At 44.7% G+C, this 23,789-nt stretch overlaps 1 protein-coding gene across 14 annotated transcripts in view; it reads left to right on the top strand.

Annotated features, from left to right (window-relative positions):
* The window catches only part of SORBS1 (sorbin and SH3 domain containing 1), a 239,256-nt gene that overhangs the window by 106,978 nt on the left and 108,489 nt on the right, over positions 1-23,789 (top strand). For 8 of the 14 annotated variants that reach the window (XM_029245035.1, XM_029245037.1, XM_029245036.1 and 5 more), the window contains 3 exons: positions 14,787-14,831; positions 19,444-19,512; positions 22,314-22,409. In XM_029245035.1, coding sequence (XP_029100868.1) covers positions 14,822-14,831; positions 19,444-19,512; positions 22,314-22,409 — 175 coding nt within the window. In that variant the 5' untranslated portion in view covers positions 14,787-14,821. Of the gene's footprint in view, positions 1-14,044; positions 14,053-14,786; positions 14,832-19,443; positions 19,513-22,313; positions 22,410-23,789 lie in introns of those variants that run through there. The other 6 variants (XM_029245040.1, XM_029245045.1, XM_029245044.1 and 3 more) reach the window with 2 other exon arrangements.

Genomic DNA, 23,789 nt, shown 5'->3' with positions numbered 1-23,789 from the left:
TGTGTGTGTGTGTGTGTGTGTGTGTGTGTGTGTGTGTGTGTGTGTGTCTTATAAAAAGCACTAGATGTGACTGCCCTTGGCCTGACCTCAGCTCACAAGCAGTCAGCTCACATATTCTCCCTGCCCCAGTGCACCCACCTCTGTAGTTCATCCTGCATGCCTCAGTCAGATTAATCTTGAATTAGGAAACTTCCAAAGAATTTATCTTGAATTCTATGTCCTGATAAGAGGCCAGCACAAATGCCATTGCCTGGCATTCAAGGCCAGTTTGTGGCTTTGGCACACCACCTACCCAATGTCCTTTCCATAATCTCTTCAGTACAGATCCTTTCCATCAACTGAACTGAACTGGGGTCTCTTCTGTGTACCAAACACTACTTATGTGGAACCCACCTTGGAAATTTTGACCTTAGGAATTTTGTGAGGAGAACAGCTTGTTAGTAGCAAAACACATGGAAGATGATACTTTTTATATGTAAATCAAGTGATACCCAGCCAGGAACAGAACTATCCATGAGAATTTACTGTTTGGAGAAAAGGTAGACTCGTTACTTTGCTTCTTATGGGAAGTTGAGTTTTTGAGGATTGTGCTGTTGGAGAAAGACAGGCCAGGTAACTTCAGGAGGGAGAGGAAGTGCGTGCAGTGAGCTCTTGCAAGGAGAGCTGGTTGAGTCTGTCCTTTTAATTAGCTTGAAGAGACCAGCCTCCCTGTACTTGAAAAAAGAACACCTGCTACTATGAAGCCAGCTGAGGAGAAAGTGGTTTTGAGCCTCAGATGCCGTTGATGATGCGGATCGTGCTGAAAGCAGCTAGAATTTGTTGAGCACTTTGTAACACTGGGGTAGTCACTTGATGTGCTTGACCTCATTTAATGCTCACCGTAACACTGAGATTGATGACTTATTCTTCCCATTTTATAGACGAGGAAACCAAGTTTTAGCAAGGTTAACTGACCTCAGCTCAAGTATCTAGTAAGTGGCAGAGCAACAACTGAAATCCAAGTTATTTATTCTAGAGTCCCTCTACACCTTTTACAGGTGTGTGTGGGTAAGGGGGTGTTGATGGGTGTCATTGCTCCCTACAGGCTGCCAGAAAGTGCTGTGTGTGATCTAATTCAGCTTAACGTCCCCCAGTGAACCCTCTATAGAGAAGTTAATATTGTAAGTACTACAGGGATATTTTAAACATTCATAAAGGGGTGTATTTGTCAGCATGTCCCCTGATCTTTCCCAGGTGAGTCTTGAAGCTTGGCATTCTCTTGGCTGTCGTATTCCTACAGTGGAGGGCAGTCCATAAATGCTCTTTCGTGCTGTCTTTAGCGCCTCATCAGGGTTTCAAGGCTATTAGTCTTCTCAACTACAATGTAAGGTCTCTGAAGACAGGCACCATCTCTTATCTTGGTTGATAAATTTGATTATTACCACAGCTGGATATAAATGCCCCCTGAGATTATCCATCGCTCTCTCTTTTTTCAAATATTTATTTATTTATTTATTTAGGCTGCGCCGGGTCTTAGTTGCGGCATGCAGGATCTTCACTGCAGCATGAGAGATCTTTAGTTGTGGCATGCAGACTTCTTAGTTGCGGCATATGGGATCTAGTTCCCTGACCAGGGGTCGACCTGGGCTCCCTTCATTGGGAGCGTGGAGTCTTACCCACTGGACCACCAGGGAAGTCCCCCATCTCTCTTTTTAAGGTGTGTCTATTCTCTGAACAGTCTTCATATACGGGCATCTTGCTTCTGGCAGGGACTGTGTTGTGCCTCTTTGGGTGAGGATCATGGACTGGAAAGAGCCTGGGCTTGGGAGCCAGCACCAGGATCTTTCCTACTTGCTTCTGCAAGACTCTTCAGTGAGTCTTTTCACTTCCGTTGAGGCTGTTTTTTTTGTTTGCAAAATGGGTATGGGAATCTTATAAGGGGCTCTCAAGATTAGAAATGATGTAGGTAAATGGCTGGTTCACAGTCAGCATTTAGGAAATGAAGATGGTTCATCTCTCTGTTCTGAAGCCTGTGCACAGGACCTTGCATAGAATGCATGCACAGTAAATGGATCTTGAATTAATGGTGGTTCCTTGAGACCTGACCTTAGAGGGCAACTCTGAAGTGTCTTAAAATATGTTTTTATGAAGAGTGTCCTCCATTGCCTGATTTTGCATAGGAAGGCAGAGCCAGAGATGGATTTCTTGGTTTTTAGATGCTACTTCAGTTTTTAAAGCCTGACGTTTTATACAGGTAAGTATTGGTAATATCAACTTCGTGATAAGATATGCAGCGATTATATTCATCAGTCTGTTGAAGCAATAAAAGGATAACAGGACTAGACCAGCAACTCTTCGCTAGAATACGTTTCCTCGTTTCCTTTTATAACAACAGTTTACAATATTTCATGTAGATTTTAAAATTTAGAAACACCTTATGGAATTAGGTTTTGTTCATTTCTTTTTGTAGGTGAGTAAACTGAGGCTGAGAACCTAAGGGCCTTCCCAATTTGCAGCCCTGATAGAGTTTGGTTTCAAACCCAGTTCTTCTGACTCTTTTTTTTTTTTTGCGGTACGCGGGCCTCTCACTGTTATGGCCTCTCCCATTGCGGAGTACAGGCTCCGGACGCGCAGGCTCAGCGGCCCTGGCTCACGGGCCCAGCTGCTCCACGGCATGTGGGATCTTCCCGGACCGGGGCACGAACCCATGTCCCCTGCATCGGCAGGCGGACTCTCAACCACTGCGCCACCAGGGAAGCCCCTGACTCTTTTTTTGTAGTGGTTTTCCACAGCCACTAAACACATATAGAAACCGTTAGCACAGTATATTTTTCTCCATCCATTTACTTTTAATCTGTGTCTTTATATTTAAAGCAGTTTTCTTACAACATAAAATTGGGTCTTGTTTTTTGATCCACTCTAATAATCTCTCTTAATTGGTGCATTTAGACCATAGATGTTCAAAGTGATTATTGATATAGTTGGATACACATATAGCAGCTGAAGCCACAAATGTGTGTGTGTGTATATATAAAATGTTTATTAATATATAAATGTATAATAGATGCCAACTGATTTCTAGGTCATCTGGTCTGAGAAATAACATAGATTTTAAAAAAGCCAAAAACTTTTTATTGAATGCTTGCTATGACCTTGGCACTATATGGAATATTTTTAGTGATTTTAGCTTAGTTGGAAGAAAACTCATTTCAGAAATTTGCACTGTATTTTCAGATACTTGGCTGTAGCTTTTATACCTGATAAACTTAAATTGCCTAAAGTTAGTGCAAAATACAATTAAAAGAGAAAAGTAGCTAAAGTACTGCAATTTACTGAGTGATGAATGGAAGTCGGTGTCTCACATATATTGCCATTAAGCATCAAGGATCTGATGCAGTCCTCAGCCTCCAAGGTCTGGGTTCAGGGAGTATTGATTCTGGGCCTGACTGTATGTGTTCCACTTCAGTTATTAAACAAATGCTGCTGAGAATAGAGGTTTTCTCAGAAAAGATGATGTTTTCAGTGTTTCTATTGGCTGTTTGCTAGGTTAGTATACTTTCAGTAAAATTTCAGAACGTCTTAAGGAAAACAAGCAATTCCTGAATAAGCCAGTATTATGAATTGAGGTATTTATGTATTTGCAAAAGACCCAGAGTCTTTTTACTGAATGGAACTTCTGTTCCCTCATTCCTCAGTGTGCTATGGGCCTGTACTGCAGATGTCTGTATGATATACGATGTGGTAAATATGTGGCCTTAGGAATTTTGTGGTTTAAAAGAAAAGTTGAGAGGGAATTAGGGATTTTCTAGAAGCGTGGACACCTCTCCTGCCATACCAAACCCACACTTCTTTCCCGTGCTCAAGCTCTAAAAGACCCTTTTCAGCTGTTTAAGATTTTTTTCAGCCACCCACAGTAACTTCTTCGTCTCTTTACCGGTAGCCTATGGTTCAACCTTGACTCTCCTGAGAATTCAAAATGCTTTCATTCATGCTTTCTTTACGGGTAGACATTGTGTAGTAACTGCTTCAGAAGAAAGACGTCATCTGTATCCTGGGCTTGCCTTTATTAGTTTGAGGTTGCGTGTTTACAATTTAAACAGAGCTAAGATGTTTTGCTGTTATCTAACGCTGTTATCTAACGGATTTGGGCATCTGCCCTTGTTTCAGTTATCTAGATTTCCTAAGTGGAGGGTTTCGAGTGTACCGGATGCTGTAGTTAGACAGCTTTGTTTTGGTTCTGTAGACACAGCCATATTTGGGAAACACACACGTGGGCCGGTGTTTGTATTTAAGACTTGGTTAACAATGCAGGCTTAAGAAACTGTGTGTGCCCAGCGTTGTACATATAAAGAGTTTGAGGAGCTCAGGTCTCTGGAATGCCATGGAATCAGGTTAGGAGCAGGGAATTGGCAGCGAGCAGGCTTTGGGAGTAGTGGGGTACTGTGTGTGTTGTCACCTGGCAGCCCCTGTGGACTATTTTAAGATGAAACGTTTTGGTGTAATTGCTTCTTTAGGAAATCTAGCTGAACATTCCAGTCACTTTACTGCCTCCCTTGTCCTCATAAGGAACTGCATGGGAGTAGTTTGGCTTCATTAAACAAAAGCAATCACTGACAATTAATGTTGCAATTCCATATTTGGGGTATTTGTTATGGGTCCTGAGAAAGATTGCATCATGTGCGGCTGCCATGTTCTGATGGACAAGACTGTTAGTGGCTTTTTTTTTTTTTTAGCTTGTCTGCTAGAATTTGCTCTTCAAAGTTCTGAAGATTACACAATTGCATATCAAATGCCAGGGATAAGATTAAAAAACAACTTCCTTTCATTAAAAAATAAGTGTATTATAATCACATTATATGCAATTTGGAAAATAGAAATGAAATTTAAAAGTTACCTATAATTCCATGCTACCATATCATTATGAGAATTTGGGCATATTTCCTTTGAAGTATGTGCACATGTTTGGGTTTTTACATATTTATAATCAGAAACGTCACACAGAACTACATCCTGCTTTTTATTCACCTAATCTCATAAGAAGTGTTTCCCCATGTTGTACAGTCTACATAACCATTATCGTCATAACGGTTCAGTCCACCCAGGGGGTGAGTGGCCATGTAACTGGCCCCCTGTCACTGAACACAGGAGTGTTTCTAGGTTTTTACTATTAACAAAGTTGTGGTAAACATCTCTGTCTACGTAGCTTTATTGTCATTTGGTGTTCTTTCTTTGAACTGGATTCCCCTAAAGCACAAAGGGTGTGAGCTACATTAAGTCTTGATGTGCTATGCTGAAAACAGTGGTAACAATTTACAGTGTCAATGATTGTAGGAAAATGTCAATGTCTTTGCATTTGACCACACTGAGCGTTAGTGCTTTTAAATTTGTGGACTAACTTAAGAAGTGGGAAAAATGGTTGGCCATTATTTGAATCTTCTTTTTAAACTAATGAGGTTAAGTGAACATTTTTCTCAGATTTGTTTGCCTTTTTTCTTGGAAATTCTTCATGCCTTTAACATTTTTTTCTTGGCAATAAGTATTGAGTACACTATAAAACAAGGATATTAATCCTCTCTATTATGTTTGCTGTAAACCATGTGTTGTAGTACATAACTTGTAATCATATATTATCTCCGAAATTCTATTGTCTGAAGCTCAAATAATTTTGCATGTATAAAACTTGAAACTCTTTTGGGCTGTGTTTTCTTATTGGCAATTTTGTTGGCAGAATCAACTTTGCATGTTTATTTAAAGACTTCATTTAAGTATAAAAGGGGAAAAAAAACATTGCAGGTTTATCGGTAGCTAACTTTCCAACTCCGGATCTTGCTTGGCCTATCTCTGGCAAGGGCCTGAGATGAGAGTGTGATGACTTTAGTGGGAGCTTGGACATGGGATTTCTGAATTCTGTGATTATTAAATAAGTCTTATTAAATGAATTCCTTATCATCATGACTTTCAATAGTGATTAAAAATAAGACTAAACCAAAATTAAAATCTTCCATTTTTGTTGGGTTGGTGGATCTGGTGACTGGGATTGGCCTTAATGTTTGGGGAGGTTCGGGAGAGGGCATTAGTGGGAAGTAACAATGAGATTAAAGACTTGGAAATGGGAAATCTTGTTCAGGATTCAATAGGAATGACAAATATGATACACATGGAGTTTAGGGTTTATTGATACCTGGTGGAGATGAGACTGGAAAAGTAATTGGGACTTCATTTTACAGAGGCTTATGGTATTTTAAGGAATTTGGACATTTAGACCAATGTTTCCCAAAGCATGACATTTAAGGTGATTTTAGAAGGTGTGACGTTGAACACTTAAAACATTTTAGTATTTATTCATTCCTTGATTCTCTCTCCTTGCAGAATTTATTCCTCTTCTTTCTATGCTCCTGTAACACTTAGGTCAGATCACTAGCAGAGGGTTACCTATCATATTATATTAAATGGGACATGTCTGTTGTCCTACAGCTCCGTGGTGGCCTCAAAGATGGCAAATGTCCAATTCACGTTGGTTTCCTATGGGCCAAGCACCATTCTGGGTGCACAGTAGGTGCTAAAGTAATGCTGTTGGAATGGTATCATCAGGTCTGTGTGTTTTACGTACCTTATTCTTTCCTGGGAGGTTTGCTGCCTTTTTTCCTTTTTCCCTGTACCGCCCAGCCAACCCTTCTGAGTTTATAGGGGCCCCGCAGATTTTTTTTCTCCAGTGAAATTTGACCGAGGAACTCTTACACTGCTAAAGTCAGAACGTGTCAGGACATGGGCTGTAGGGTGATTCTGAGGCTTATTAGGACATTGTAATTGTCTAGGAATGAGGTGGTGGAATAGAATGGTGAGTGTGAGGATGGAAAAGCAGAGGTGGCTGGGTTGCGTGAGTCATGAAGGCAGAAGAATTGACAAGACTAGGCAGGTGGCAAGGGAATGAGGAGACAGACATTCACCCCACCAGTACTAATTGGGTGCCTGCTCTGAGCTAGGCACCATACTGGACAGTAGGATACAGAGATGATCAAGACCCTGCCCTGCTGGAGGGGCCTCACTGTCTAGTGAACTTGATTGGCGGAGGGGAATCCAGGAAGGCAGGGTGGGAAAAAATGAGTAACGGACTTGGCCAGTAATCTTTGTAACTGATTATCAGAACACTTTGCATTGTTCAGTGAGTAATAGGGTGATATCAGAAGGTTATAAGGGGGAATTGGCACTGGCTAGTTCATGAATTGGCTGTGGATGGTTGCTTCTCATCTGGAATTCAGTGTTCATTGCCAAGACACAAAGGCTGAAGGTGCCCTGAGGAGGAAGAGGGATAAGAGGCTAAGTAATATTCCATTGTATATATGTACCACATCTTCTTTATCCATTCCTCTGTTAGTGGACATTTAGGTTGCTTCCATGTCCTGGCTATTGTAAATAGTGCTGCAATGAAATAATGCCATTTGCAGCAACATGGGTGGACCTAGAGTTTACCATACTGAGTGAAGTAAGTCAGACAGAGAAAGGCAAATATCATATGGTATCGCTTATATGTGGAATCTAAAAAAATGGTACAAAGAAACTTATTTACAAAACAGAAATAGTCACAGATGTAAAAAAACAAACTTATGGTTACCAGGGGGGAAAGGGGGGAAGGGATAAATTGGGAGATTGGGATTGCCATATACACACTACTATATATAAAACAGATAACTAATAAGGACCTGCTGTACAGCACAGGGAACTCTACTCAATACTCTGTAATGACCTATATGGGAAAAGAATCTAAAAAAGAATGGTTATATGTATAGCTGATTCACTTTGCCATACAGCAGAAACTAACACGACACTGTAAATCAACTATACTCCAATAAAAATTAAAAAAAAAAAAGAAGAGGGATAGGAGGGAAAGTGGGCTTAGTAGACGGAATAAAGAGCAAGACTAAGGGAAACTTCCTGAATCCGTTTTTGCACCTAAATAATAAGGGGATGGATTAGATTTCTGGTTTCTGAATTTTTTGTAGCCATGCAACCCGTTTATCCAAGGAAAGCTCAGCAAGTATAAATGAATGAAATCGATAAAAGCACAGCTGCCCCGTTAGCCTGAGGGGGCTCATGGAACTTTCTTCCAAAACAGGTGGAAAACCATGAAAAGGGGCTAGGTAACCACGGATCCTTCTGGTTCTAATAGTCCAGGTGAAATCTTCTAGGAAGTGAGCATGCAGTTGGAAAGGAATGGGGACCCAGCTCAGGGTCCTCTAGCCCTTTAAACTCCTAGAAGAACTGCAAAGATCCTGTTCTAGAAGGAAGAGTCTCATGGCTCAAAGTAAACCAGTCCACAGTGACGTTTACAAATCAGGACCAGAAAGTGCTTGGGAGGAGGAAGGAGTTAACTGTCTTAAATTCAGTGGCAAGGTCAGTGAGGCCCTGACCACTGCAAAAACTCTTGCGCTTGGCCATGTGTGTGCACTGGAAACCTTTCTGAAGGCCATTTTAGATAACTGGTTAGAACGGAAACCACGTTGGAGGGATTCCAGGAGGAAATGGGAGGATGTGGGGGATGACCTATTGCTCCCTCTCCAGAAGCATCGGTCTTTCCACAGAAACCGTGGGCTTGTGCTGTTCTGAGCCCCCAGCTGTGTCATGGGATTCCAGGCTGAACTTAATGTCAGGGTCGAGTTTATCCTAACTTCCTCCCCTTGAAAGGAAGTGTTAGGGACTCAGTGTTTATCCCTTCTAGCTTTCTGAAGAGCCTTCTGCACCCTCTCCAATAATGCAGAGAGTGCATTTGAAGAGAAACGACATGATTAGAGATTGAGAAGAAGATGAGCTGTCAAAAAATTGCAGAAACGTACCTTTGCTTGTGGATCAGCAAAGTATAAAGCAATAAGGCCAAGCATGTATTCTGGGGCTTTGTGAGCTGTGCCTATTCTTTTCAAGCCACTGGAAGTAGCTGCAAATATATATGCATATGTATATATGTGTATGTGTGTGTATGTGTGTGTGTATATATCAGGTCGGCAGATTGGATTTCAAAGCTAGAGTATAATCAGGGTCTGGTCGAATGGGGAGCTAGCTTCCTGTAGGCAGCTACAGTGGAGATAAGGAGGGTCTTGGTTATTTTGAAGGTAAGACTTGAAAGTTAGGTCCTGAAGGCTAAATAGAGATGAGGGCAAAGTTCCTGACTGAACACCCACCCACTAAATGCTCAGTCCTGAGGATGACACAGCGTCTCCCTTCCAGAATCTTACAATTGTGTGTGTGTGTATGTGTATTTGGGAAGAAGCAATGGAGGCTAAACACCATAGGTCATAGGGGAGGCTGGAGCATGCTGAGTGGGAGGTCAACCAGGGACTCATTCTCTTCCAAGAATCTTTGCTGGACCTTGAATTTATTTTTACAGACAAACTCAATTCCTCCCTTGTCATATATCCCTGAATCATCCATATAAGGAAGGACCTTCTTTCCTTCCCCAATAAACAACCCATATTTAGTTATTGGATTCTATTTCAGCTGGGAGCATGAGCAACTTTTGCTTTTTGGTAATTATTCACTCTGTCATCGAGACTTATCAGAATTATAGGGTTGTGGAATTAGAGAGGGACCGTGCAAAACCGTTAATTATCTGGATGCATTCTTAACAAGACTGGCAACTTCACATCTTGTTCTTTTGGTGGAATGTCTGTTGATGCTGTGGTGTTCTGACCAAGTTCGGTAGGTCTTGACAGCCCGAGGGGTGGAATGGCGGCTTGAGCCTAGCTGGCCCACCCAAACCATGACACTGTAGGTTCCTGCAACCCGCCGGGGGATTGCTGCCCACTTGTAGTGGTCCAGTTTTGCCACTAGGTGGCACTGTTCATCTTTTTTGGCTTTTAACCAAAGGCACCTGCCTCCTTTGGAGGGGACTTGGGGGAGAAATTATAAAGATGTGCCATCATGTTCTCAACCAACTCAAACTCTTTACAGCTTAGTTTTTAAATAAATATTAAGTGTCAGAAATTTTTATGTAAAATAGACTCGCATGTTTAACATATGATGGTAATACTTGTACTATCTCTAAATAAACTGTGGGCATTAGACTGTGACTTTTAAAGCTTTCAGCGTTCTCTGGTCAGACTCAGTTTGTGCAGCTTCCTGATTGCATCCCCGCCGCCCTGACTCTCAGCTCTTCAGGTTGTAGAGACAAAACTGTTTGCTGAGCCACTTGGGATTCCCCTCTGGATGGCCTTATTCAGGAGAGAGGAATGAAGATTCTCCTCTCCCACTGAAACCTTTGGGGCTCCCTCCTCCCCCTGTCCTTGTGCTGCTCAAGATGCCTTGGTTGCAAACGACCAGACATGGCATCTGGTTAACTCAGAATGAAAGGGGGATTTATTGGCGAGATCTCAGGTAGTTCAGAGTTTACAGGAGGCAGGCGAACCACACTCAGAACAGGCAGAAATTCAAAGAGGCTGAGATGGATGGACTCAGAGCCAACACCAGGCCCCGGAAGAGTCTGGATAAGGTGTCACTGCTGTTGCAACCACCGCCGAGGATGGGACACTGGGCACCGTCCTTGGTACAACTGCCACTGCCACAGTTTTTATTTTGATATTACTTTAAACTACCCCCTGCTTCGTGTCACCTGCTGCCCATTTAAACAACCAAGTGAGAGCATGTAACAGGACCTACTACCGAAAAAGTCTATGTGTGCAGAGCTGGTACCCACCTAGGCATTGTCATTGCCGCCTACTACATCATACATGTTCTTCAAGTACTGGAATAGTGTCCTACCACCCTGGGCCCATTCTCCTTCCATCTTTTCGCAATCCAACCACTAAACAGTAAAACACCTGGCCTGGGGAGGCCCCCCCCCCCCCCCCCCGCAGAGAGCTCTACACCTGGCATCCACTCTGGTTGGTGGATGTTTGTAGTAAAGTGATGGTTAGTATTTGGGATGCTATCCCTGCCCATATGTACTTTAGGTCACTTTGTAAGTAAGGGTAGTGCTGACATCTAGAAATTACTAGTGTCTGTATTGAGAAATACATAAAATGTGCAAAGGGTGGCCGACATATGACAGATGGTGAAGACATCACGTGCGAGTTGAGGCATCCTTTATGTTTGCTTTATAAAACATTTCCATTCATTTCTTCCCCAGCCTAAGAATGCTGTTGTGCTATGTACTTATTTTTTTAATTGAAGCATAGTTGATTTACAATGTTGTTAGTTTCAGGTGTACTGCAAACTGATTCAGTTATATATATATATATGTATGTATATAATGTATATAATATATATATACTTTTTCAGATTCTTTTCCATTATAGGTTATTATAAGATACTGAATATAGTTCCCTGTGCTATACAGTAGGTCCTTGTTCCTTACCTGTTTCTTATCTATTTCTTAGTATGTATCTGTTAATCCTAAATTCCCAATTTATCACCCCCCCACCCACTTTCCCCTTTGGTGACCATAAGTCTGTTTTCTGTGTCTGTGAGTCTATTTCTGTTTTGTAAATAAGTTTGTATCATTTTTTTTAGATTCCACATATAAGTAATATGATATTTGTCTTTCTCTGTCTGACTTAGTAAAATAATCTCTAGGTCCATCCATGTTGCTACAAGTGGCATTATTTCATTCTTTTTTATGGCTGAGTAATACTCCATTTATGTACTTATTTTTAAAATTAAGACAAACTCTACAGAGGGAGCTGGTAAATGAATTATGGAACGTTACAGCCATTAAAATGATGACTAAAAATCCAGAAAAATGTTCATGAAATATTTAATTTGAGAACTAGAACACAAAGCTGTCCAGACATTGTTGACAACTATGTAAATGCTATTTATGCAGATAAAGGTTAGAAAGTGTTGTAAAAAAAGAAAAATATTAAGATAACTTCACTGTTGGAAGTAAGTCAGAAAGAGAAAAACAAACACCCTATGCTAACACGTATATATGGAATCTAAAAAAAAAAAGGTGGTTCTGAAGAACCTTGGGGCAGGACAGGAATAAAGACGCAGATGTGGAGAATGGACTTGAGGACACGGGGAGGGGGAAGGGTAAGCTGGGACGAAGTGAGAGAGTGGCATGGACATATATACACTACCAAATGTAAAATAGATAGATAGTGGGAAGCAGCCGCATAGCACAGGGAGATCAGCTTGGTGCTTTGTGTCCACCTAGAGGGATGGGGTAGGGAGGGTGGGAGGGAGGGAGACGCAAGAGGGAAGAGATATGGGAACATATGTATGTGTATAACTGATTCACTTTGTTATAAAGCAGAAACTAACACACCATTGTAAAGCAATTATACTCCAATAAAGATGTTAAAAAAAAAGATAACTTCAGTGTTGAAATGAAAACATTTCTATAGTCGTGCTTTAAAAGTTAAATAAATAAAACCTTAGCATAATTATTTAAATGATTTAAAAAATAAAACATTTGGATGCTATCCTGACATCCGTTTTGGCCCTGGGAGGCAAACGAAGGTATCATAAAACCAGGATAGGAAACCACCCGGGCATATGGAACACAGGGGGTTGTGCTCTTAACTGAAAGAACAAATGTTTCCACAGCTTAGAGAACAATCTGAGGGGCTGTTGAAGGTCACGGGTAGTCTCAGGTGTACTTGACAGTGACAGAGGCAAACTTACGGCTGATTTGGGCTGGAGAGAAGGACTTAGAATGATTTCCTTTTAGCCCCCAGCTTCTATTCAGTCAATTCCAAAGACAGTTAACAAGACAACCACCCAGAAAGGAAACTGGTGCCTGACTTCAGCGTTAAAAAGGAGACTAAAGCGTGTCTCTTGGTGCAGACCCTCAGACCATACCATGACCTTACTACAGAATTTATGAACTGGGGAGTTGATATCCTCTACATCATTGCTTTTCACACTTGAAAGTACCTAGGGACCAGCTGGGGATCTTGTTAAAATGCAGATTCTCATTCAGTTGGTATAGGGTTGATTCTGCATTTCTCCATTTTTTTTTTTTTTTTTTTTTTTTTTTTGTGCGGTACGCGGGCCTCTCACTGTTGTGGCCTCTCCCGTTGCGGAGCACAGACTCCGGACACGCAGGCCCAGCGACCATGGCTCACGGGCCCAGCCGCCCCGTGGCACATGGGATCTTCCCGGACCGGGGCACGAACCTGTGTCCCCTGCATCGGCAGGCGGACTCTCAACCACTGCGCCACCAGGGAAGCCCTTCTCTATTTTTTAGTAAGTTCCCAGCTGCTGTTCTGCAGACCACACGTTATATAGTAAGGTTCTACAGCTCATGAAGACTTACTTTTCAGGTTGTCCTTCAGATGTGTTTAGCTAGACCTTACTATTCAAAACATGTGCAAGACTTGTACCTTGAAAGCTACAAGACATTGCTGAGAGAAATTAAAGGGGACCTGCATAAAGGCAGAGAGTTCATTCTCATGAATTGGAAATTCAGTGTTGTTAAAATGTTAATTTCCCCCAGATTCATACATAGATTGAACAGGAACCCATTCAAAATTCCAGCAGGCTTTTTTTTGTTTTGGTGGAAACTGGTAAGATGACTCTAAACTTTTTATGAAAATGCAGAGGACCTGGAAGAACCAAAATGATTTTGAAAAAGAATGAAGTTGGAAGACTCATACTACCCGATTTCAAGACTTACTATAAAGCTCTAATCATCAAGACAATGGATTAGATAAAGACAAATAAATGGAACAAAGTCCAGAAATGGACACACACGTATATGGCCAGTTGCTAAATTGTGTTATGCTAAGTGAGAGAAGCCAGGTACAAAAGATTACGTACCATATGATACCATTTATGTAGGATTCTAGGACTTCCCTGGTGGTGCAGTAGTTAAGAGTCCGCCTGCCGATGCAGGAAACACGGGTTTGATCCCTAGCCTGTGAAGATCCCACATGCCGCAGAGCAACTAAGCCCATGAGCCACAACTACTGAAGCCTGCGTGCCTAAAGCCCGTGTTCCACAACAAGAGAAGCCACTGCAGTGAGAAGCCCGCACACCGCAACAAAGAGTAACCCCCGCTCGCTGCAACTAGAGAAAGCCCATGTGCAGCAATGAAGACCCAATGCAGCCAAAAAAAAAAAAAAAAAAATTCTAGAAGAGGTAAAACTATAGTGACAGTAGCCAGTGGTTTTGGGGGACTTCAGATGGGACCATATTAAATGAGAGGGTTACTGTTTGCGTATCAGTGAGTAAGTGGACTGCATTCCCACCTCAAAGCAGTAGAGTGTAGTTCCTAAGTGCCTGGGCTTTCAGGTCGGGCTGTCTGCGTTCCAGAACCAATTCTTCCACATGGGCAGCAAGCTGTTCGCCTCTCTGAGCTTTGGTTTCCTCATCTGTGTAAACTAATGCAATGCTAGTTCTTACCTTATAGGGTCCTTGTGAGGATCACATGAATTAATATATTTAAAGCACCTAGAACGTTTTCTTCAGCATAATAAGCTATATATAATCTTATTATTACTCTCCAGTAATCAGTTTGTGTTGTGATTTTATCTCTCTGTCCTAAAACTTGGTTCTTTCCTTCACCCTCTCCTTGATCCACGTGGACTCATGTAACTTGAGGTTCTTGATAGAATATTATAGGTGGAAGGGATCTTGGATAGTATCTAAACCAAGTACAGTTGACAAAATGGAGGCCAAGGAGTTTGAGTTATGTGCCCAAGGTCAGGTTAGTACACAGCCAACCAAGAACCAGAAGCCTGGCCAAGTAACACCTGGTCCAGCTCTGTTTTATCAAGGCTTATATACGGTGTTTGCATTTTTAATGTGAACCATAGGGATTTATCTCGAACCTGCCATTTATCAATTGCATTGTGGTGTTTGTTTTTCTGCAGAGCCCCAGTTACAGAAGACTTGTCCTATCACCACCATGAGCTCTGGTAAGTCATTTAAAACCCTGTCTTCTTCTTCCTGACAAATCTACAAAACTGGACTGTTTACCCAGATTTCCCTCTTACTCTGAAGGCCCCAACTGCATTTCATTGTTTATTTTTCTAGTCCTGGGTAAGCATCAAAGCTTTGTCATAAATCGTCAACACAACCTTTATTATTAATGATTTACTGAGTACCTACCCTATGTCAAGAACTATGCTATACACTTTACATGTACTGTGTCCTAATCTTTATAACGGGCTCCCTTTCCCTCGATTTAACAACTTTATTGAGATATAATTGGCATACAATAAACTTGTGGATATTTTAAGTATCTTATTTGATAAATGTTGACATATGTATACACCTCAGTGGCATTTCTTAATCTGAGTGACTGCAGCACAAGTAAACGGATCGACCATAATTGCCCCATAGTATGAGCTAATCCATCACTTCCTTTATCAGGGCAAAACCACCCTTTTGCTATGCCTTTGGTAGTAAAAATCAAGACCTACACAAATGAGCAGTTCTGAGTAGTTTTGGTTTAGAGCTGGGGTAGAAAGCCCGGGCTAGGGAAGACAGAAGGGAATAGGTAGGTACCTGCTCATGTAGCCAAGAGCTGTCAGCTCTCCAGCCCAGGATTCGGGGCAGAGAAGTTTCCATCTGGAGATTGAGGCCCACCTTAGCTACTGAGTGCACCCTGGAACCTCCTGAGACCTGCAGGCAGGGTGGGCTGGGGGATGACCTAGTGGATAGCTCACTCAGGGGCCTCCTAACCCTGAGATATCTCCAGGGTGCTATCAGAGACCTCTGGAGGTTAAAAACAAGCCTTTCCGCTTATTTACGTGCAGTGCCCTTTTAGCCAAATCCTAAACCTTGCCGGACAGTGTGTGCTTATTGGGAGGAGGAGGGCCCAGGTGGCTCAGCTCAGGGCCACACACACTGAGTGTGCGGGCTTTGGCCTGTGTGGATCCTTCTCTCCACTCTCTTCTGTAAGATGGACATCACGAAAGCACCACCTCATGGGGATTTTTGAGGATTAAGTGAGGCAGTGCTTCTAAAGTACTGAGCACTGAGCCCAAGGCCTGTCCAATGTCCCATCCGTGGGTTATCAGCTCAGGTTCCCTCCTTGCGAGGAGAGGGACTGGGCTTGTCCTTGACTCCATGGGTGCTTCTCCTATGCGTGAGGTGGCTACGTCCCTTCTTTTCCCCTCCAGGTGGACTCGGGCACTGCCAGTAGTCCCTGCTTTGCAACTCAGTTTTTCTTCTCGCTTGGCTTTTTGTTTTTCCTGTCATTCAAAGTAGGCCAGGGTTTTATTGCTTTGTTTTGTTTTTTTCTTAGCTCTGTAGCCTAAAGTTTCTTGTTCTTCTAATATCAGGATAAGCCTGAACTGGTATCACCACTCCTGGCATGAATAAGGGGGGAAGAAGTGGGCAGGGAGGGGCTGGTCAAGGGTGCAGAGATGCCTGTGGGACTTCTCCCCAAGTTCTCTCTCAGGCGTGATGCTGAAAGGAGGCATCTCCTAGGAGGAGTCCAAAAAATCTGGACCATCTGACCTGATAATCGCGCTCTTGGGAATGTCTATCTTAATTCGAAGGAAACAAAAACATCCACGTGAAGGTGGGGAATGAGTAGGTTCGTTATGTGTGTTTACTTGATGGGAGATTATGCCACTAATAAAAGTGATCATCCGGAAGAAAGCAGCTATGTAGAAAACATTCGTTTTTAACCTTTGGTGGAAATAGCTGCATGTCTGGGGTCACCTGGCTAGTGACTCCTGAGGCAGCCCCAGGCCACCAGCACCGTGCTGCAGAGGTGTGAGTGTGAGGTGATGGAATTATTTTTCCAAATTTCTTAAAGTTTCGTTGTTTGATTAAAAAAAAAAACACACAAAAGGAAAGGAAGGACATGGGTCTGGGCCTTGTGGAAGCTCAGAGGCTGCTGGCACTGGGGAGGCCCAAAGCAAGGCCTGTAGTCCTAGGAAGGGGATGGTGAAGAGAAATTAGGGCAGGTGCATAGGGAAGGGATAGTCAGAAACGATGGAGTGATGGAACGGGTGATATTTCTTTTACTTGGATTTCTGGCTTTCTGCCAACACCCTCCTTCCATCCATCCCAGAAATGTAGGTGCAAAGGGGACTTTGGGAGAACTAGCCTTTGTCTGTAGGTAGATTGGGGGCAGTGAACAGGACGGGCCCTATGGGGCCAGTGTCGGGAGGTCATGGCCGCTGTGGCGGGTTTGGGGAGCGGGCACAGGGGCAGTAGCCCTGGTCACATCTGGATCCAGGAGCGCCTGGGCTGGCCTGTCAGTGTAGCTTATGTCAGGGAGGCTGATTGTTAAGAGCCCAGGTAGGGTGACCAAGTCTCAGCCAAATGAGCTGCTGGGGTTGGGGGCTTTTTTCATTTTAAAAATAAAAAATGTTTATCCTAGCTGGGTTCAAAGAAGATAAGCTGTGGGTGGGATGGACCAGACCAGACTTCAAATCCCTATTTAGTGATCTTAGAGCCCGGCATCCTTTCTGAGCTTCAAATTCCTTATCTATAAAATAAGAGTTCCTAACTTCTAGCTCCAGGGGCCTGGGTATTAAGAATAAAAATGAGGTGCTCATTATGAAATGCTGAGCATGGACCCTCAGATCCAGGTAAATAGAGGGCTTTAAAAACCCATAGCTGTTATGATTATATTTGTGGCTTGGTTTGCTCTTGGCTGCAGGGGACGTCACCCCAAGCACACTGATCACATGCCCCACCTGCTTGTCTTCTCTGGACTGCTGCCGTCAGTTCTGGGACAGGAAACTGGGTGGGGCTTAGGCTGCCGGTGGGCAGTGAGGGTCTCAGTGTCTGCAGCTGAGCAGAACTTTGAAAGGTCTCCACTGGTACACAGGAGGTGACATTCAAGGTGAACCTCAAGGTACAGAGGATTTCCCCAAGCTAGGAAAGGGGGAGCGTGCATTTCTGGCCGAAGGCCTTGCAGGAACCAAGGCCTGAATGTCGGAAAGTATCTGATGTGCTGAAGGGGTTGTGAGGAGACCGTCATGGAGGACAGGGGCAGCAGGGAACTGCAGCTGGAAAAGGGCTGGGACCTGTGGCTGAAGTGCCTGGAGTCCGGGATGAGTTGCCCAGGCTTTGTCCCTGGGTAGCTCCTGGTTACTGGGGCTTGTTTGTTGGTTTGCTTTTAATTATCAGGAAGGTCAGTTTGTTCATTTGAATATAACCACTTATGCTAACATACAGGCCATCTCACTGACTAAAAAATGATATTCCTAATGGACATTTGGGGGAACTTGATTCCAAGTTCAATTTGTTTCCTAATTGAAATGATAACATGTATGGTTGAATTCCCAGACTAAACCCTGATATTTTTATTTCTCAAAATAGAAGTGAATTATTTGCAAAGCAGAAATAGAGACACAGAGGTAGAGAACAAGTGTATGGATACCAAGGGGGAAGGGGGTGTGGGAGGAATTGAGAGATTGGGATTGACACATGTACACTATTGATACTATGTGTAAAATAGACAACTAATGAGAACATACTGTGTAGCACAGGGAACTCTGCTTAATGTACTGTGGTGACCTAAATGGGCAGAAAATCCAAAAAAGAGGGGATATATGTATATGTATGGCTGGTTCATTTTGCTGTACAGTAGAAACTAACACAACATTGTAAAGCAACTATACTCCAATAAAAATTAAAAAAACAAAAATAGGGACTTCCCTGGTGGTCCAGTGGGTAAGACTCTGCGCTCCCAATACAGGGGGCCCAGGTTTGATCCCTGGTCGGAGAGCTAGATCCCTCATGCATGCCACAACTAAAAAAGATCCCACTTGCCGCGACAAAGACCCAGTGCAGCCAAAATAAATAAAAAAATATAATAGTAAAAATGTAATTTAAACATTAAAAACAAACAAAAAAATAAAATAGTGAAATACAGTATATTTAAAGTGGAGGGTTTTAGAAAATCACGTTGCTTTGTCCTGTTTTGTTCTCTGTCCTGCTCCCTGGAGCTTTTTCAGCCAGATGGGGGTCTAGAGGGTGCTCTCCAGATACAGACTGAGGGCTGCGGTGGAGAAGGGGCAGAACGAAGGCCAGGAGAGCGGTCAGGGGGCCAGGTCATCGCCACAACCAGAACACAGGAGCCTCGGCTGGGGACCCTGGGCTGGGGGGGAGGCCTGACATGGCTTCCACAGCAGCGGCGGTGGGGTAGGGTGAAGGGAAGTGTCACAGAGCCTGAGGTTTCTGTCCTGGCTGTCTGACAGCTCTCATCCGGGATGCACAGGGATGCGTTTGAGCGGCCTTGGAATGGTGGATAAGCCTTTGTCAGGCAGGAGATGCCATTTTCAAGGAATTAAGGAGATTTTTTTTTAAATGTCAGAAGTGAAGCCAAGCCAGGAAGCCAGAGAATTTACAGCGCTCACAACACACTTCCCATCCCAAACAGCTTTTGCGTTCTCCCTGCCACAGAGCATTCTCGGAACTCAGCTACGACGCCCTGGGGCCCTTCTTCAGGCCTGAGGAAGCCTGCAGGGCCAGCACTTTGCACCAGGTGGGACTCAGGAAAGGGTAGCTAGACGTGATCACAAGCCTCGGGCTCTTTCTTTCTTTCTTTCTTTCTTTCAGAATGCGATGTTGGTGCTTCCAAAGCTGTGGTGAATGGTTTGGTACCGGGCAGCAATGGGCAAGACAGAGGTAAGGCTCTTGAAGGGAAACTTGGCATTTCTAGAAGGAGCAGGGCCCGGGCCACCTGCCTGGTGGGATCAGTCACTGGTCTAATTAGGCCGTGACCTGGAGACCTGTTCCTATGCTTTCCGAGAATCAGGAGTCTGAGGCTGCCGTTTCCCAATGTGAGGTGATATATTAAAAACTGTCCCTAGCTCACAGGATGCTGTGAACCACAGACCCCAAATACACGGGCAGAGTCCTCGTGTGTATGGCATTTATCAGCCTGCAGTCTCTCTTACCCAGCATTTCACCTCCACCTGTGATAAATAGTGACACATTCACCATCCTGACCCTGAGGCAAGAGCCTAAATTGCTGAAATAAATTATTTTGGTGACATTAGTTTCATGCACATCCTCTCAGATTTTCAATTTTTAAAATTTTAGGACAAAAGATGTAAGTGTGAAATGAATGATGGATAAGATGACCTTTGAGGTCCCATCTCTCATCCTGAGCAGCCAGGCCTCAGGCTTCCCATGTCACTTTGCAGTGTGAGGAAACGGGCTCGGGTCCTGGCCTGCTGCTCGTAAACAGAGAACTCTTGGGAGGTCCTTTGTCTTTATGGCTGTGAATTTCCTTATCTAGAAAATGAGAGAATTTGATGATCTGCAGTATTTTTTCCTGCTTCAGATTCAGGTTCCAATGATTCTATCAGTGCTCATCCCACAAGTCTTATGGTATCAAAGAGGGAGGGCAAAAGTCCTGTTATTGGGCATTTAAGTCAAAATGCACCCTCCCTCAAAGAAAACGCTTACAAAGTTTGACATATTTGGGGCTTCCCTGGTGGCGCAGTGGTTGAGAGTCCGCCTGCCGATGCAGGGGACACGGGTTCGTGCCCCGGTGTGGGAAGATCCCATATGCCATGGAGCGGCTGGGCCCGTGAGCCATGGACACTGAGCCTGTGCGTGTCCGGAGCCTGTGCTCCGCAACGGGAGAGGCCACAAGAGTGAGAGGCCCGCATACCGGAAAAAAAAAAAAAAAAGTTTGACATATTTGGACTTTGTAATTACTATCTGGGTCAGCCAAGTATTCATTTTGAGATGAGGCAAAGTGTAAAGTCAGAAAGAGCAGCCAGGAGGGGAGGCGTAGAGAGCAGGAGAGATGGGGATCCCGGGGCCGGTTGGTTGGGAGGGTCCTGCTGTTGTCCTGTCTTCCGTGTCTCCCTGCCCGGCCGCTCTTCTCCACGCCTGGTGTGAGGTAATGTTCTCGGGGTCTTGGACAGCCTTGGCTAATTCGCTTAGGGAATGTTGAAGGGCGGTGCCTAATAAGCATCTGGTGAGGAGCACACGGGGAGACGAGCGTGTCTGATGCTCACCCCAGCCCTGTGAATTCATCAGCAGAAGAGACCCCCGGAGGTGGGCGGGCAGCGTGGCCTGTAGAGTTGCATTCCCCTCGCTCCTTGGTAAGACCCACCTTTGGTTGGAAAGAGGAAGCAGGTGCAACCTGGAGTCATCAGGGCGGCCTGGGGCGCTCACTAAACCAGGTGCCAGGACAGCTGGGCTCCAGTCTCGGCCTCTTCGCTTGAGCACTGGATGACTCCAACCAGCTCTCTCGCTTCTTCCTCTGAAAATGGTAACAGAATCCTCCCACCCAATCTCCCAGGTGGCCGTAAGGAACAGTCAGCAGGATTGCTGTGAAAGCATGTTTGTATCTTAACACGTGCAGGGTTGTTATTATCAGCTCAGTTCTTGGCGGCTGTATGACTGCCATGGACCTTGTGAAATGACAGCCTGATGGACTGGAAGGTGAACTACCCACCTCCGAGCTGCCTGCCTCCCTCCTGTCCCCTTGACAGGCTCGTCAGCATGATGCTGATACAGCCGTGACGGTCTTGCTTCCCAAACAGCCCTACCCCCCAAGGTGTGACGTGGATCTGGGACCGTAAGAACTCCGGGTGTTGCTCAAGAGTGACATTGCTACCATAGGCTTGTTGTGAGGAGGAGGGTTTGAGACTATGCCCACCATTGAGATTCCAGAATCTGGGTAGGCAGGGGGCCCAGGGAAGCCTGTGCCTAGATAAGCATGAGCATCCGGGACTTGAGGACAGCAGCCTTCACCCACATGCCAGGCAGTATCCCAGCTCTCAAAGCTCAGCTGGTGTCAGCACCCTGGGCCTCGTGCTTGAGTGCGCCCAGAGTCTTGAACAGGCACTTGGACACTTGGCAACCTCTTGCCCAGGGAAGGATGGCTTTAAGTAGGCCATCTGCTGCCCAACAGATGGGGCCTCTGATTTGCTCAGGGCCAGAGAGCTGTGGTTGTCAGAACAGGCACAAGACCCCAGGAGTTACGATCCTGGAGAAGCGGCTGTGATGGCTGAAAGGACCAGGCAGCTCCCAAATTTGTTCCCTGTCCTTCCTCCACTCCTCTGGAGTTAGAGGAGCCATAACTCTCCTCCTCAGAGCCTCCCCCCAGCATAGGCACCCTAGCCTTCTCCCAGGGGGCCCCTTGGACCCTGCTTGCTCTCCCCTTCCTCTATTTGCCAGGCCATCTGCGTCTCTGTAATCTCTTTGTCTAGCAAGTTCCTGGTGTGGCAGGCAGCACAGACACTGATCAGCTGTATCTGGGGGATGGTCATGGGAGGGCTCTGGTGACTTGTACAGGACTCTAAAGAGCGAAAGCAGGTTATTTTAAGTTACTGCATCTACCGCTCTTCCTATTGTTCTTTTGGTGTGGGCAACTTCCTCCTATTGTCCCTGCCCCGTTCCTCCACTGCCTGAGTGTTTCCCAAATGTTTTTTCTGGATGCACCATTTACCCTTTTGTGTTTTCAGCAACTGCAGACCCTATACGTGCACGCTCTATTTCTGCTGTTAAAATAATCCCTGTGAAGACAGTGAAAAATTCTTCAGGCCTAGTACTCCCTCCAGGTATCTCTCCTTGGGTTGGTTTTTTTTTTTTTTTTTAAATTGTTAGCAGATCATGCATGATCCTTTCTTCTTTCCTTCTAACAAAGACTTGGAGGCTTAATCCTTGCATGTTTAGGAGCCACTCCCTTTCACTTCTCTGGCTGGTTTCCTTTCTGTGTGTGTGTGTGTGTGTGTGTGTGTGTGCGTGTATGTGTGTGTGTATGTGTGTGTGTATGTGTATGTGAGCCACTGGCAAGTGTGGAGAGGAGCTGACAGGTGCCTTGCCCCTCCCCCTTAAGGAGAAGGTCAGTCCAGAGGCTGAATGTTGATTCCAGCTGGTGTAGGTCTGAGCCACATAGACGACTTAGGTTCCCCTTAGAGGTTCCAGCTCCCAAGACTTTATTTAAAACTCCACTGTCCCCAAGAACTAATGTGGCTACACAGGGAATCTCTGAATTGGTGTGAACTTGAAGCAGCTCCCTTAGATGCCAAACCTGGCTGCGTCTCTGTGATGCTGGCAGGACCATTTCCCTGAGCACTCCCTCCTCTGCCCCGAACCTCACCAGCAGTCACTTCCTGCCTCTCCTCTCCGAGGAAGGGGGTGCAGTTCAGACAACAGCTCTGGCTCATAGCTTCCTTCTGTACAAAATGAGACGAGTGAGGCCCTGGTGGCTCTTTATCCCACTGGTGGTTCTTTCAGGAGTTGGGCCAATCTGGCTGTGCATCCAGGACACTATGGATGGGCTGGGTTTGTCACTTTGCCCCTCACCCTTTGGCAAAGACCATGACTTTGCCCCTCACCCTTTTGAAAAGACTGTGAATCAATTTTGCCAATAGTTCTGTGACATCAGTCACTTAGGCTCTTGATAGGGTTGGATGAGTCAGATGCTCTCCAAGGCCGCTGCCTGCTCTGCCATACATTGTGGTTTTGGGCTTTGCTTTCAGGGCAAGAGGTGCTGACGGCAGATCTGTCCTCTTCTGTAACACTAATGATCGTTGTGTCTGAGCTGTCAGAAAGGGGGCTGCCAGAGTGGAAAGGAGCAAAGAGGCTTGGCTCCTCTTGGCCCTGGCACAGGAATGGGCATGAGTTGGACATCTGAGCCCACATCCTGCCCGATGCCCGCCTTAAACTTTACCCATAATCCCAGTCATGACAATTTGAGGTCCAAGATCCAGGCTGTGCTGTGAGCAACTTGAAAAACTGTGGAATTCAGTTCAGCTCAGCTGTACAGAGAGAAACATTCAGCACGTGTACCTCCTAGGGCTGTGTGGTCTGTGTGGCTCTCTTGTTTCCCCATTACTGATTTTCCTGGAGGATGAACATCCAGATCTTCTGAAGCCTATTTTGAAATCCTTCTCCATGCGCTCCTGAAAGATACCCTCGGTCTGTTACTAGGCCGT

Source organism: Monodon monoceros, unplaced genomic scaffold (assembly GCF_005190385.1).
Source record: "Monodon monoceros isolate NGI ecotype Baffin Bay Population unplaced genomic scaffold, NGI_Narwhal_1 Super_Scaffold_4, whole genome shotgun sequence".
Taxonomy (NCBI): domain Eukaryota; kingdom Metazoa; phylum Chordata; class Mammalia; order Artiodactyla; family Monodontidae; genus Monodon; species Monodon monoceros.
Note: the sequence above shows the minus strand (reverse complement) of the source record. Positions and strands in the feature narration are given on the sequence as shown.